Genomic DNA, 15,819 nt, shown 5'->3' with positions numbered 1-15,819 from the left:
CCAGACCATCTGACCGGCGGGGAACTCTACAGTCGGTGTTATGCAGTCAGGATGGTATGCCTCCGATTTTCGTCTTCTGACATATCACTTCCCATCCGAGGCATGCAGGTTGAATCAAATTATACATTAACCAAGATCTGGCTAAAGGAAAAATTCCATACAAGAAAGTGAACCTTCATTTTCCTTTGCAACTTGATCCTGAATTGTGGCTCGATTTCGTCACAAGATTTAACCGTAATCCTATGCCAAACTCAGATCTGGCTCTACTAACAGAGCCCACTCAGCACGAAGTGTTGAATATCATTCAGATCACAGAACAACAGCTGATCATAGCCATCAATTCTCTACCTGCCTCGTCAACCACCGGTGATGATGGAGTTCCCAAATTTATGTTCAAATGCCTAAGTGCGTACATTATTCAGCCACTTTTAATTATCTTCAACCAGTTACTCCCGAACCAGATTTTCCCACAGCAATGGAAAAATTATCTCATCAAACCTTTAGCCAAAGTTCAGTCGCCATCTAAACCTAAACACTTCCGACCCATCTCCAACTCCTCCAGCCTGCTGAAGCTACTGGAGAAAGCCTTACTCCCCATTCTCACTAACCAGATCTTGCCCAGTAATCCAGCCCAAATTCACTACTCCCTTCCAAACAGACCAACGATCACCAATCTGCTAGCGACCACGAATACTATGTTGTCAGCATTTGAGAAAAGGCAAGAACTAGCTGTTACATACTTAGACATTGAGACTGCATTTGATGCCGTCCAAGTAAACCAACTACTCACTCTCCTGGAATGTCACTTCCAGATCACAGGGAATTTACTATTCTTTCTCTCCTCTCTTCTGCAAAACAGAGTTAGAAAGCTTCATACAGGAGATCGAACCCTTACAAGATCCGTCACCGCAGGAGTCCCACAAGGAGGGGTCCTTTCGGGCTTTCTGTTTTCATCTATTATCTTCCCACTGGTTGCACATTTCCGATGTCTACTGAGCTATGCGGATGATATCAAGATACTCACTCCCATCATCCCCGGTCAAGACCTAGATCTTGTAAAAGTGAAAATTAACGAAAATTAACAACACTCTCATCGCAGTCACATCTTATCTCTGCCAGTTTAGGCTCAAGAGCAATCTTGCTAAGTCCGAATTCATGGTGTATTCATTGAAGCAAACTCCTTCTCTCCAGCCTTCGGTCGGCAACACCCTCATCCCAATTATGTCCAGCCATCGTGATCTGGGCGTTGTATTCGACTCAAAACTTCGATTCAACGCCCACATAGACATCTTCCTCACACGTGCTTCAAGACTCCGATGGATAGCAAAACAACATCTCCTTCATATCAGAGATAAAAAGACAACCGTGAGGTACATAAGAACAGTTATCTTTCCACCTTTACTCTATGCTGCTGAAATTTGGGCGTCAGCGGCACCGTGAATAAAGAAACCACTCTTTCCCACAGAATTCTGCTTCCTAAAGTGGGCCAACAGGAAGCACAACCTTCCAGCTCTGATTCGAACCACGCAGCTTGCCGACTCTCTCGGTATTCCACGGCTTCCCACCTTAGTCGACGACCAACGCCTCCTAACAACAGTCAAGATGATAACAGGCATAATTGCAACACCTTCATTCTGGGATACATATGGCTGGAGGTTTCCCCCTGCTGCCCTTAGGGCCAATCCCGAGCTCTACTCGCATTCAGCACGACTCCATCTCTCGGACAGGTTCCTCCCTCAGCAGATGTTGAAGCAAACCCAGGCACTTGACGCAGACCTGAACAAATTCGCTGTTGACTGGACTTACCGGAAAAAAATTGTGACTAGCAGGACTAATCAGCAATGACTGATGTGTACCTTGCATCTGTTCCTGTCTGATGGAGCTGGTGCTCTTATCTCGATGTTAAGCCAGCTCAATCAGACCTAACTCTCGTGAGGAGTTCTCTTCTTTGTATTAAAATATGTTTTCGTTTGTACCTTTTTTTGTAAATAATTGTTCGATTTTCCCGGAAGTTTCGGGGGGCTGTAAACCCCAGGCTTTATGGCCGTGAAGGACAATAAAGATTCTCTCTCTCTCTCTTAAAGTGTAAAAAAGGTGTTTCTGATTTTGTAAATTTGCATGTTTTATGAAACACAAATTTCACAACCTATAATTACTTTATTTGTTAAAAAATGAGATCACAGGAAGACTTATTTTTCCATGTGTCACCTGAAATGTGGGCAAACACAAAGTCTGCTTTTGCATAAAAGAGAAAATACTGCATATATGTAGTTAGAACCATAATAGGATGTCGCTTTACAGCACATTTCGCTTATGATCATCTCTCCAGACCTTGGTTCAGTATGCTTGCAAATGATTCCTGGACTTTTCATTGCTTTATACTTGCGTTTGCTCTATAACAGGATTCGAACAAATTCTGAAAAGGATAAGAAACATAGTTAATTTCTTGCAATCACTGTGCTACACTCAAGTGCCTAAATTCATAAGCAAATGTTCACATTTTAAAATTCCTGCCCACAGTATAACCATTTTATATTGCATAGATAGGGAAAGAGTAGTATGAGTGCTATTGTTACACCGGCTCCACGAACAAGTCCCAGAAAAAAAAAAAAAAAACTTGTTTTAAACCCGGGGAGGATCCGGGTTCGTCCTCAGAATAAGCCTCTTCCTCCAAGCGAAAACTCCTTTTGCAAAGGCCTGGAGTGCTGCAAGATTACTTGGTGTTCGAATTAGTTGTTCCACTGCAGTTGAGGAGAACCCCTGGATGTTATTCCTCAGTTGTTCTCTGGATTCATCATATATTGCACAGTCGAAGAGTATGCGGGACCACTTCTCCTTCACTCCACAGAAACAGAGGTCTGTCTTTGCAAGCCTAAATTGAAACAATTTCTCATAGGGTGCCCCATGTCCTGTGACTAGATAGGAGGTTTCCATCGTGAGAGTAAACCATTTGGTAACAGATTTTGCCATGGCAAAAGTTATGAAGTTTTTCGTGACCAGTTCTTTGTTGGTTGTGTCCTATCGCGTGTGCCATATATTAGCCAGCTCATTATAGCCGCGCAGCCTCTCTCTTTTCACGTCCGTGTCTAAGTTAAGGTGGACGCCTAGGATTGCTGCAAGAATCCTCTTCCGTATTCTGTAGCATACACGAATGTCCCCTATAAACTACTGAGAGGTCCATCGGGGATTCGGTTATTTATTGTACTAGGTGGTCTCTGCCTTGTTTGTTAGTTTCTTTGGGGATTTTTTAGGTGCATCGGCATCAATGGCCATAGTGCGCCATGTCATCGCCTTCGACAACCCGCCATATACAGGGTGATTCACTACCAGTGCGACAAACTTGCAGGAGGTGTAGGGGGCACAAAGACGAATCGGAATCACATAGCATTGCAGGGTCCGAAATGCCTTCGTCATGCGGTAGAGGACGTTGAACGGGAGGTCGCGTGAACAGCGATCCCGCTGGAAGTCAGCATTTGCGAACCGGTTCCCCAGGCAGTACGATGGACGAGTATTCAAACGTTGAACTGGCCGACATGCACCTCGCGTATGGAGCTGCGGATGGAGTAACGCGTATGGAGTAACGGGCGCGCCGCTCTGCGCTTGTACCAGGAACGTTTCCCGCACAGGCGTGCTCCTCATCATACGATTTTCGCACGTGTGCACAGAAGGTTACGTGAGACTGGTTGTTTCACGAGAGGTACCATGAATCGAGAGCGAACGACGAGGACGCCAGACAATGAGAAGAATGTCCTACGGCTTGCAGAAGGCAATCCGAGTACGAGTACTCGAGCGATAGGCCAACGATTGGGTATTTCCCAATCCACTGCATACAGTGAATGGATACAGTGAATGGGATACAATATCTTACAATCAGTATAACACAAATTTAAAGATTTAAATTTCGATAATTTAACGTTCGATAATGTATCGAAATTAGTTTTGCCACTAAGAACAGTATACACGAGGTGAGTAGGAATTTAAATTACAAGGATGGTTGCAGCCAAACAGATGGCATAGATTTGCAGAAATTTGCTTTCAACCAGGTTGATTGTTCGAACAAAGTTTCATCTGGTGTTGTATAAGTTTTGAATAATTTAAGAAATAATCGGACAAATTATTGGACATATATAATTTTTTTTTTCTTTTGGCTGATTGTGTACAAGTTGCCTACTTGTGTCATTCTTCATTGAAAATAAACATTAACGTAATTTTAAAAGGATATTATACGAATTTATATATAGTAATTCATGTGGGGAAAACGGCAAATATACTTGGGAATTTTATGATAATTTAGTTTATTGCAGCACTGGCCAAAAATTTAGATTCCTCTATTCAATATCTGGGTTCATCTTTTGTCCGAATTCCAGCCAGTATCTATGGTGGCATGGATTCTAGCAGGTGCCTTTAGGGACTCTAGCTCCAGATTTAACAATTCTTCCATAAGGGAAATGAATACGCCCGCTTTGTGAAAAAAAACGCCATTATACCTTTTGAGAGGGGTCCCTTTCTCGTTCCATTCTGTTCCATCTCCCTGTCATTGATGCACGTGCATTTTATGGACTAATTTTAAATGGTATTGCTATGTTGGAAGACTAGCGTTATCTTTCTATACATTAAAGTAATTTTCCTCCTAGTCATATTTATTCAGCCAATGGGAGAAGAGGGATGCGGGTTTCGTGGTAATACGTAACAAATACTAAAATACGTAACAGAAGCTTGTTTTACTGTAGTAAAACAAGCTTCTGTTTAAGTGTGGCCCGCGCTATGGTTATCTAGCATGACCACGCTGTACCATTCTTGATTTCCATATGTAACGTATTTATGTATTCATACCAGAGGAAGAGACACACAGTGTCGAAAGCTTCTGTAAGTATTTTATTTTACTTTATCAAAAGAAGCGAGTGCAGGGGGCAAAGCCCCCTAGTATTACTAAAATAAATAATAGAGTATAATTTTCATAACCCAAAATTAACTAACGTGGCCATCTGACTAGGACTGCTTTTAGTTGCACATGGTTTACGATTAGACTGGAAACATAATATCTTATTACTGGGCATGGGTCCCTTAACGAAAAACTTCACCAGCTAGGCCTGTTAAATACTGACCTCTGTTTCTGTGGAGCAAAAGAAAACTGGCAACATCTCCACGAATGTGCCTGTTATGAAGACATTAGGAATGAGCTGCAAAATGAAGTCCCATCCTTCAGCATTAATCAAGTCGACCAACTTGTTCTGACCCCACATCACTTGTCTGCATTCCAGGCTTTTCCAGCTGCTGTCTTTGCCAGAAGGAAAGATATGCTTGCAACTAATGCGGTAGCAACATAACCTCAAGCACCATTCAAAGATCAACCTATTGACTTTTCAGTTATATTATTATTATTTTCCTTTCCTCTCTTTTTCTTTTTTTTCCTCCTTAAAACCTGCACCACGGGTGGATGTCTTGTTGTTGCTGTTGTTCCTCTGGAATAGCCCCCTCCCCCCAGAGGATCCTGGTCCACCTGCTGGCAACACCAGGCGGGTAAGGGTCTCTTTTGAGATGGTACGTGCTATACTGGAACTGACCCACCTTCCCGTGGTGTGGACGAGTACCAAGAATCATCTGTCCAGGTGATTGATGCTTCTGGGTAGCCAAGAGGCCAGAACAGAACAACAGAACACACACACACACAATAAACAAAAACTTACACCAACACATTTCTGGCCCTTTACAGTTGATTCTGTTCTTCACAGAGACACGAGGCGGAGCTGAACAGATGTTCCAGGTACCGCCTTTTATATATACACATGTCCACATCCATGCTTTTCGTTTCCTTTTTCAGAATTTCACGCGCGAGATCATAATTTTATTGTCAGTCACTGCTAATGAGATCCCAAAAAACGATCGAAACCCTAGTGTGGATGGTAAATAAAGAGAAATATATTTCCATATTGGAGCAATTCCTTTTATTTAGAGTAGAATACGAAGGAAATTCATGGTGCAGTGCCTCTGTAATATGAAATCAATGAAATGTGGCAAATCCAGGTTGCTCTCAGATATATTAGTAGCAGTAGGGTTTCAGGACCATTAAGCGCCTAAGGCCTTATTGATCCGTGTATACTGGCTATAAATTGCGTGTGTTCTGAGGTCGTTTTTCTGTTTGCTGGACAAAGAACCCAGGAGAAAAAAACCACGCTACCCTCGCCTGAGACCGACTAAATCAGTCAAGTTGTGAAAAAGTCCAATAAAATTTCCTCGCGTCATTGACGAGATTTGAACTGCGGTCTTTTCCATCCGTGTGGGGAGGGCGGCGATTCTACCAACTGCGCCCCATCTATATGTACAGAAAACGGCCTGGCCGACATGCACAATGAACTATAAGAAATTCATTTTAATGTTCAGCTGTGACTCTAATTCGGTTTTTATCAAAATGAGAGCCACCTGTTCTTAGATGGTTTTGAACTCGGTGGTGAAAAATAGCGAATATCGAGGTCCGTGTAAATGGAAGAGACACTGCCAAACGCGTCATTTTTACTTACACTCGTGTTCCCCTTTCATTTGAGGGGTTTCTTTCTCGACCATAGACATTCCTTACGACAGGGATGCCAATAAGAAATTTTTGTGTGCGCAAAGTTAAGTTAAATCACCCGTTACTCTTGCTTAAAATAAACGCATTGAAACGTTCAGCGAACAAAACCCAAACATCTCCTTCTTAAAAAAATATAAATTTTCTAAAACTCAAAATATAAACTGAAAAATGCAGGCAACTTAGATTTATTCTTCTCACAAAAACGGAGAAATTAAAAAAAGAAGCGATACAATTAGTGCTAGAAACACAAAAAGAAATATATTAAAGTAACCCAACCCCATTTATTATTAAAACTATTATTGCGGATAAAATATCCTTTTTTAAAATAAAATCGGGTAACTAATTTCTTTGGAAAACCTGTAAAGTTTAAAAGCAACGAGAATGTTTTAAACCAAAACCAACCACGCTTACGAAATCATCGCTAAAATGGATAAAGGAATGGTTGAGTGGGAGACGGCAGAGAGTGGTAATAAATGGACACTGCTCTACGTGGTCGATTGTTATTAGCGGAGTCCCCCAGGATTCGGTGCTGGGCCCATTGTTGTTTTGTGTACTCATCAATGATATTGATGAAGGTATATCGGGCTTAATGTCCAAGTGTGCAAATGATGCAAAGGTTCGCAGGGTTGTTAATGATAGTACTGTAAATGTTAATGACAGTATGCTAATCCAACTAGATATAGATAAGCTGGGCAAATGTGTTGAGAAGAGGCAACTCAAGGTTAACATGGACAAATGCAAAGTACTCCATATGGGTAGCAATAACAAAATTATTATTATTATTATTATTATGTCTAAGGTGGCACCTAGACTTCCGTCTATCTTCACCTGATAAAGTTGACTTTGTGCAGAACCTCTTCAAAATAGACCTGTATGGAAGGTCTCTTCGTCATCAGGGAGAAGCTGTCACCTGCACAGCCGCTCCCCGTTGGCGAATAGACCCTAATGGCCGCCCATATTCACTTGGTGCTAGGCCTGGTCTTCTATTTTAAGTGCCTCATGCACAAAATCCCGCACCCACCGGAAGTAGTGCTATACCGGTGGGTGCCAGCAATCCCGCTCCCAGGCTGCCCACACCTGAGAGCCAGCAAAAAAAAAAAAAAAAGAAAAGAAAAATAAATAAAAAAAAATACATATATACACACACATAATATAAACAAACTAAAAGAAAAAAAAAAAAAAAACATATAATCAAAATGTATATAACCAAATCTTAATTAGTAATCATTAGATCATTCCAATGTCTTCTCCGTTGAAAAACAGTTACACAGAACCCAAGAGAAACGTATTAAATTGTGTGGTACTCGGGGAGGTGGAGAATGAAAACGACCTGGGGGTAATTGTGCAGTCAAATATGAAGTTCGCTGAGCAAAATGCAAAGGGGCTGCCAGGGCAGGCATGGAGTCTTGTCAATGATATACAGAAATTTTTCTAGCAGAGATAAGGAGGTGATTATCCCCTTGTATAAGGCAATGATCAGGCCACACCTTGAGTACTGTATACAGGTCTGGAGGCCTCATTTTAGGAAGGATGTAGAGTTGCTAGAACGAGTACAAAGGGCAACAAGATTGGTGAGTGGAACAAAGGGATTTTCTTACCAAGAAAGGTTTAAGTTCTGCAAACTGCAGCGCCTGGAGAGTAGGCACCTGCGAGGAGATCTGATCGAGGTGTATAAGGCCTTGAATGGTTTGAATAGGCTCAATGCTGACGGGATACTTCCGCTTGCTCAGATTAAGAACCTGAGGGGGCACAGATTCAAATTGAGGAAAGACAATTGTAGAATACATATGCCCAAGATTGCCTTTAAATATGAAGTTGGTAGTTGATTGCTGCAACAGACTTCCATCTGTTGTTGATAGCTCAAATAAATTTAAAGCTGAATTAGACAAACATTTGGAGTGACCGGATGGGGGTGAAATGGGAGTTTTTTTTTTTTTTGGCTGATGCTAATTTGCAGTGTACCTAGCAAGGTACACTGCAAATCAGTGTACCTTGCAAGGAAAGGTTCAAGGGCCTGTTTGCTGGACGAAAAGTATGTATAAACGTCGTGAGTTAACCGGATTATAGTGGGTGCCCAACGCATGGGTCACTCTATCGCGGGGGTGGTGCAGAAATTGCACTATCCCCGTTGGACAGTATCAAGAGTGTATCGGGGATGTGCCATTTCCGGAATAACATTTCATCGTGGACAGCGCTGTGCGTGGAGAAAGGTGGTTGATGAACGTGGCCATCTGTCTCGCATTGTTTCAGCCAAAAGGAGAGCCACAGTGGCACAAATCACCAAACCAAATTATGATATTAGGGTCTCCTGTAAATAATTACATGTACCCATATACGGTATTTATTTTGTCTGTAAATTGCGTGTGTTCTCTGGTCGATTTGCCTGTTTGCTGGACAAAACACACCTGAGACCGACTAACTCAGCCACGGAGTGAAAAAAGGCCACTAAAGTTCCTCTCGCGTCATCGACGGGATTGCGCTTATACTAAAGTAAGCGTCGGAATTTTTTTTTTTTTCAAAAAAAAAAAATCACCAGAAAACAAAAAAGGAAAATTTTAAGAGCCGCAGCATGTTATACAGGATTATTATGCTAAAAGGAGTAAACACGATACAATGGTATTTTTTATTGCGTTATCGAGAGAAATTATATCAGCCCTTTTTTTTATTTTACGTACAAAATGCGAGTTTTGAATCATTGAAACCGTGGGGTGCAGGTCCCTGTACTAAAGCAATCACTGAAATTCAAGTATTTGTTCATATTCACCTTCGTAATTTATCCTGCCATCTTTGTCTATGTCTGTGGCCGATAGTAGCTCATCCAACTGAGTCTCAGTCAGGGGTTCTCCAATGAGTTCCATCGCTGTCCTCAGTTCGTCCTGGGAAGAAAAATTGTAGTATTTTAGTTGCCACGCTATAAAAATCTAGAAAGTGGCTTAAAAAATAGACATTTACCCTGTCTCTTAATCTGCAGTAAAAAGTTCAGGATAAGAGGGAAGGACACTTTGGTGCAGGAAGCGCACTCTGGAGACACGCAATGCAAGTTCGCTCACGTAGGTTGCAATTGATAAAATCATTTCTGAGAGGCAGATTCAACTAATAATTTTAAATGATCGAAAATTTCTTAAATCGTGGACATCACTTACTATTTGACATATGAATAATTGGTATTTTTATTGCGTTAACAACGCAGTAAAACGCGTCAACTTCTCTGCAAGAAATAACGTGCGTTGAAAAAGAAAAAATAATAATAAATAAATAAAATTGTCATATTAGGGTTACCCGAGAATAACTCCATCCGCCCATGGTGTATTATGGCCATTACTTGCGTGTGTGTTCTCTGGTCGGCTTTTCTGCTGGACGAGAAAAAACCTTGCCATTCTCGCCCGAGACCTAACTCAGCCACGGAGTTAAAAAGCCCATAAAAGTTCCTCCCGTTATTGATGGGATTGGAACCCGGGCCACTGAGCTACTCGCGAGGACACGAAGTGTGTTCAGACCATCATTCATTTTTTCATTATACCTTAATTTTTTTAAAATTTCTGACAAAGATTTGGAGATTTATATGCTTTTCTGTCAGTGGGTTTCTTAATTTACAGGGACCAACGGTACAGTTAATAAACTACTGGAACTAAAGACCGAAAAAAAAGGAAAATTATTGAGAAGAATAACCTCAGAAAATGGTGAAGGCTGTTGGTTTGCAACTGGAAATTCTGGGCTTACGGAAAAGTACGGAAATTCTGGGCTTATATTAGGAAAGTCCAGTTTATTATTTCTCTACACATTAAAAAAGTTTTCCTCCTAGTGATATTTATTCGAGCCAATGGGAGAAGAGGGCAATTATGTCACTACAAATACACAGGTAAATAATTATATAGGCGATTTCCTGATTAGATATCGATCAGTGCGTTTCGACAGGTCTGTCTTTTACGTAGAAAAGATTCAACTTACTCCGTCATGCATCCGCGGGGGTTGGAGAGCAGGAGGCGGAGACCCCTAGTTATTATTGTTATTACTCTTCGTTTTCTTTTCCTTATGGAATTTTTTCTATCACCCATGGGCCATGGGTACTGGTACCAGTTGATATACACTTGGTCAAGGAACTCTAACTATCCTACAGGATTATGGCTTTCAGGAATTACTTGTAGGTGTTTTCTGGAAGGCCCATTGTTTCTAAGTTCTTACAGGGCTCGTTTTAGGTATTCTCGTAGGCTTTGTGGAGGTTCTCGTTTCCAGTGTTGGGCACCACTATGTCGATGAAGGGTAACTCATGAACCTGATCTTGGCTGCTGCTGCTTGGAAGTATTGAGTCTTCTTGTCTAAGGGCATGCTCTAATTATGAATTCTGCGTGGAATAAATTGTAGCGTGCTGCATTCCTCGTTTTTGTTGATCTCTGACCCTCCGATGGCGGTTATTTGACAAAGAAGACTTCTTTGAAGTCTTCTAGAGTTGGTTGCGAAGATATTTTGTAAAGATAAATCTCACGCATTTTGTTAAGGTAAATTTACTCTGTAACTGTCGGTTCTTCCATATTGAATATCTTTCCTTTCATTCTTTTTAACAGTCTTCTTATAGGAGTCACCAAATGTATAATAAATTGCACGAGCATTATTCTTCGGTAGGGGGATACTTGTCCAGTAGATCTTTCAATTTCTCCAAACCCACGGCTACCACCATGGGCACTCCTTGCTGCCTGATTGCACTTGCACAGAGAATTCTGTCTGCCTCTGTCATAATCAGCAAATCCTTTCAACTGTCCGTGTTATTTTGGGCTGTTATTTTCTAGGTGCAAAACGGTGCATTTTGCAATGTTAAAAAGTAGTCTTGAAAACTTGTACTCAACTTTTATAATGTTGAAATGCTTCAAAATTGAAATATACTTTACTTCTTTTTTTTTTATTTTGTTGAAAACTTGTCTGACCATCCCTAAAGCAAAGTCGTCCTGAAGAAGCCATTGAATGGGCAATGGCTTCTTCAGGACGTCTCACCCGGTCGTCTCATCAATTTTGTCATCGTTCCTTCTGAAAGTCATTTAAAACTATCAGAAACAGGAACCTGTTTGCCACATGTTGTGTGATACACGGCAGAAGACAAACCCCTCTCCCTCTCTTTCTCAACCCAACGGTCTTTTACGGATTCTTTTTCCTGCGGCTTGTCTTTAAAGTGAAACACCGAAGTTCCATAGCGCAGCCTAATACAGTGCATCAGCAAATTAGAGCATAGAGCCCACTTGGCACGAGAACGAAATTAGAAAACCAATTTCCAAGTGAATTTGTGATAAGTGGCTGGTCGCCCAACAAAACAACATAATTCCTGAACACATGACTAGCCACGCAGAGATGCTACATCATAGATGACAGCGGATTGCAAGGAATCCCGGAGAATCACCTGGACTAAATACATGTCTCAGATGTCGGTGATACATTGTCATTCCACTCATTTGCCTTCCATGACCGGAGAAATTTCTAAAGTTCTCTTCAATCGCGGCTGTAGTTAGTTGGTATAAAAACGGTTTCCTATTGTTATAATTTTACAGCGTGCAAACTCAATAAAATACTTCTAATATCATTGGCTTTATATCGCAACTACACTGCTGTACAACATTAACAGAACAAAATATTTTTCGTGAATATTTTATTGGGAACACTGTCCCCGAAGGCGAGTATTTGATATAATAGGCGTCCTGGCATGCAAACTGCAAGTAAATAAATTTTCTGTTTATACTCCGGCACGACAACCAAGTCAGTAGAGTTTACAATAAATCGTTAATACAAAATATTTATCGTATTTAATAGTCACGGGATTGAACCCCGGTCCACTCAGGAACGCGTGCTATGCACTCTCGCTCCTGACCACTGGGCTACGTAAGTACCCAACAGAAATCGATCTACCACTTTAAAGAGCCGCACATCATGCAAATTATTCATGCCTATTATAACACGGGTTGAGACCACATCACTTCATTCCCGTTTTTTGACTCGCTCAGTGGGACAGCCATACCTCCAGTACTCAGGATGGCAAGTCATCTTCGTTTAAATGATATTTTGAGATGGCGGGCCACTAGACGACTTGAAGCCGAGCAGTCTCAGGCGGAGATGGCATGTTGGCTTAAAGTGTTGCTCAGTGTCGTCTCGGCACTATGGAAGCTGAAACACTTTTGTAATTGTATTAAAGGAACACAAAGTAATTATAACAATAAAGGGGATGAGGATGGCTTTTATCCAATTGAATGCTCAAAGGTCCCGTGCATCCTAGACTAGCCGAGGGTGATTTCATATGAAAAGAACACTGATATCCTGTGCATACAAGAACCATACTCTATTTGGTGGCAGGGTATTATAGGAAACCTGTTTTTCCCAATCGGAAGCCGTGTAATACATAGTATTAATGTTAAGCCTAAAACTGCTATTATTGTCTTGAATAGTGACATAAATGTAATCAAAATAGCAGGTTTGTATAACCAGGTGTACATATTCAGACAGCATTTATTAGTTTTTATTTAGTGTCAGCCTATTGTTCCCCTAGTGAGAACATTGATACAATGTTGAACTATTTGGATTCTGTAATGAGAATGGCTGGCTCAGAACATGTTATGGAAGTCTGCTTTGCAGCATTGTAATAGAACTGACAGCAGAGGATTAAGTCTGGAAGAGTTTATTTTAACAAATGATTTGAATGTGTTAAATGCACCTGGAGAATTGTACACTTTTGACAATATTCATGGCCAATCCAATATTGATGTGACTGTATCCACATTTGGTTTGTCTCGCAAGGTTATTAATGGGGGAGTGAAATCTGATTACACTAAAAGTGATCACAGAAATCTATCATCTTCAAAATTATATTTGATTTTGAGGGGAGTAAGTCTCAGTCAACCAACTGTAGTTATGAGATTTGGATACAGGAACATCAATCGGAACAAGTTCTTGGAATCAGTAAACCGGGATGTTGCCTCTGTGTCTGTTATACATCTGTCTGATCTGAACGCAGATGAGTATGCATTTTTTACACAAAATATTCTATACAGAGCTCGTCATTATTCATCAAAGACACGTAGTAAGTTAACGAAAATTGTTCCCTGGTGGAAACAATTGTCAAGTTGAATTATCGAAACTGCGTACGGAAGTGTTTCATGCCAGGTGATGTTTTCAGAGACATAGATCTTGGAGTTTGCTGGAGGCAAGACATTATAAAGAACTTTACAGAAATAAAAAGGCAGTATATCATAAAGCTTTAATGAAGGCTAAAATAGTATCCTGAAAAACCTTGGTCTCTGGGATAGGGAATTCTAATCCCTGGGGCCTTGTGTGTAAATTGGTAATTAGTAAGATACAGTCTAACCGTTTAATATCTACTATTGAGTATGAAAACAGGGAAACTAGGGATTGGCTTACAACTATTTCCTATATAGTGGATAGTCTTTTACCTGATGATTCTTCTGCTACTGACATTGAATATCAGTTGAGGTTAAGACAGTTAAACCTACAATATGTAGGCCCAAATGATAATTCTGTATTTACACTTGATCAGTTGAGACAGGTTTGTTCGCGTGTTAATGTAAACAAAAACTCCTGGTATAGACTTAGTTGAGAACAATGTAATTTTGAAAATGATTGAGAGCTCTTCACATTTGATGCTGAATATTTTTAATAAGCGTTATACCTCAGTCACTTTTCCAGGGTTCTGGAAAGTGGCTTCGGTGAAATTAATTCCTAAACCTAATAAAGAGCTTACTGATCCCTGTGCCTATAGGCCGATTTCGTTGCTCCCGAATTTGGCAAAAAATTTTGAGCGTTTAATACTGTTGAGATTGACTAATTTTCTGGCGGGATCTAATACTCAATTGTTGTTTCAATATGGTTTTAAAACAGAAACATTCTGCTTAAGACGCACTAAAGATCTAGTGGATCATGTTACCAACTCTACGAGTAAATACGTTCTTGTCATTTATATTAACTTTGAAGGAACGTTTGATCGCTTTAGGCATGAAAGTATACTCAGTCCTTTAAGAGATCTTAAATGCCCAGAGTTACTTTATAGAGTTATTGCCAGCTACTTAAAGAATAGTTGTTGTTTGTTTGTTATTTGGTTTTTAGGAGCATTAGCAACTAAGGCCATATTGCTCCGGGGATATGCGGTGGTCATTCCCTGACCTTTCCGCATCCTCCGTATTTGGTGGTCACGGGCTCGAACCCCGATCTAATCAAGAAGCGTGTGCTACGCACTGCTGCTCCTGCCCACCTGGCTACGGAGGCGCCCCTTAAAGAATAGGGAAATTATAATACGCTCAGAACAAATGGTTTATTCTAAGGTTGTAAGGCGTGGTTGTCCTGGGGCCAATGTTTTGGAATCTTGTTTTGAACTTGTGGTTACAAAAGACAAATATAGTGTCACAAGACCGCCTACTCTGATTATTTAGTTTTATGATTTCCAGGGAAGCTAGACGGGAACTGCAAGACTGTGCGTCTTTAGTTATGGATGATTTATTTTCATGGGTTCATGAACATAAATTTAAAATATCAGGAAAAAAAAAACAGTCATGACGTTATTCAAGGGGAAGCTAGATGTGGAGAGATCTCCTAGGGTATTTGTTGAGGGTAAGTTAATCCCCATGGTGGATACTACAAAACATATGGGTGTCATTATTGATAATAAGCTTTCTTTTTCGCAACATTTGGAATATCTTGGTGAAAAGGTTAAAAATTTTTCCTCATCAATTTTACGAATAACCAGAACTGAGTGGGGATTAAGGAAGAAAGCAGTAGTGCTTTACTATAAGGCAGTATTTCTTCCAGTTATTGCTTATGGAGTTAATATCTGGTTATCTAGGATTTTTACAGTTGAACTTAAACAAAAATTAATATCTATACAAAAAAAATTTAAAGTTTGTAGAACTGTATCGAATAATGCTCTGCAGGTTTTGTGTGGATGCATGCCCTTGGACTTGCATGTTGTATACAGGACCTTTTGTTACTTTCTGAGAAAGAATTGTCAGCTGACACTCATTGGTATAAAACTAATATTAACATTGAACGTAAAAAGTTGGTAATGGCTGAATTAATGAGTGTTTGGTAGGAAAGATGGAATAACAGTGATACAGGAATAGTTACTCGATTATCTATTCCTTATATTGCATGATGAAGCAGAAGCACCCACCAGATGCAGCTGACACTACATCTGGTGGGTGCTTCTGCAACAGGATCTGGAAAGGTTGAGCAGATGGGCTGAGAGGTGGCAAATGAAGTTTAACATT

General features: G+C 40.5%; 1 protein-coding gene across 1 annotated transcript in view; it reads right to left on the bottom strand.

The window, feature by feature from the left end:
* Positions 1–2,137: 2,137 nt before the first annotated feature.
* Positions 2,138–15,819, bottom strand: part of LOC150076642 (calcium-binding protein E63-1-like) — a 76,659-nt gene continuing 62,977 nt past the window's right edge. The window contains exons 6-7 of the mRNA XM_090385996.1: positions 9,333–9,444; positions 2,138–2,416 (exon numbers count right to left, since the gene is read on the bottom strand). Of these exons, the coding sequence (XP_090242122.1) occupies positions 2,394–2,416; positions 9,333–9,444 (135 nt within the window). The 3' untranslated portion in view covers positions 2,138–2,393. The remainder of the gene's footprint in view (positions 2,417–9,332; positions 9,445–15,819) is intronic.

This window comes from Mastigoproctus giganteus, chromosome 12 (assembly GCF_048544385.1).
Source record: "Mastigoproctus giganteus isolate SK-2022 chromosome 12, ASM4854438v1, whole genome shotgun sequence".
NCBI lineage: Eukaryota > Metazoa > Arthropoda > Arachnida > Uropygi > Thelyphonidae > Mastigoproctus > Mastigoproctus giganteus.
This window is presented reverse-complemented; position numbering and strand designations above follow the sequence as displayed.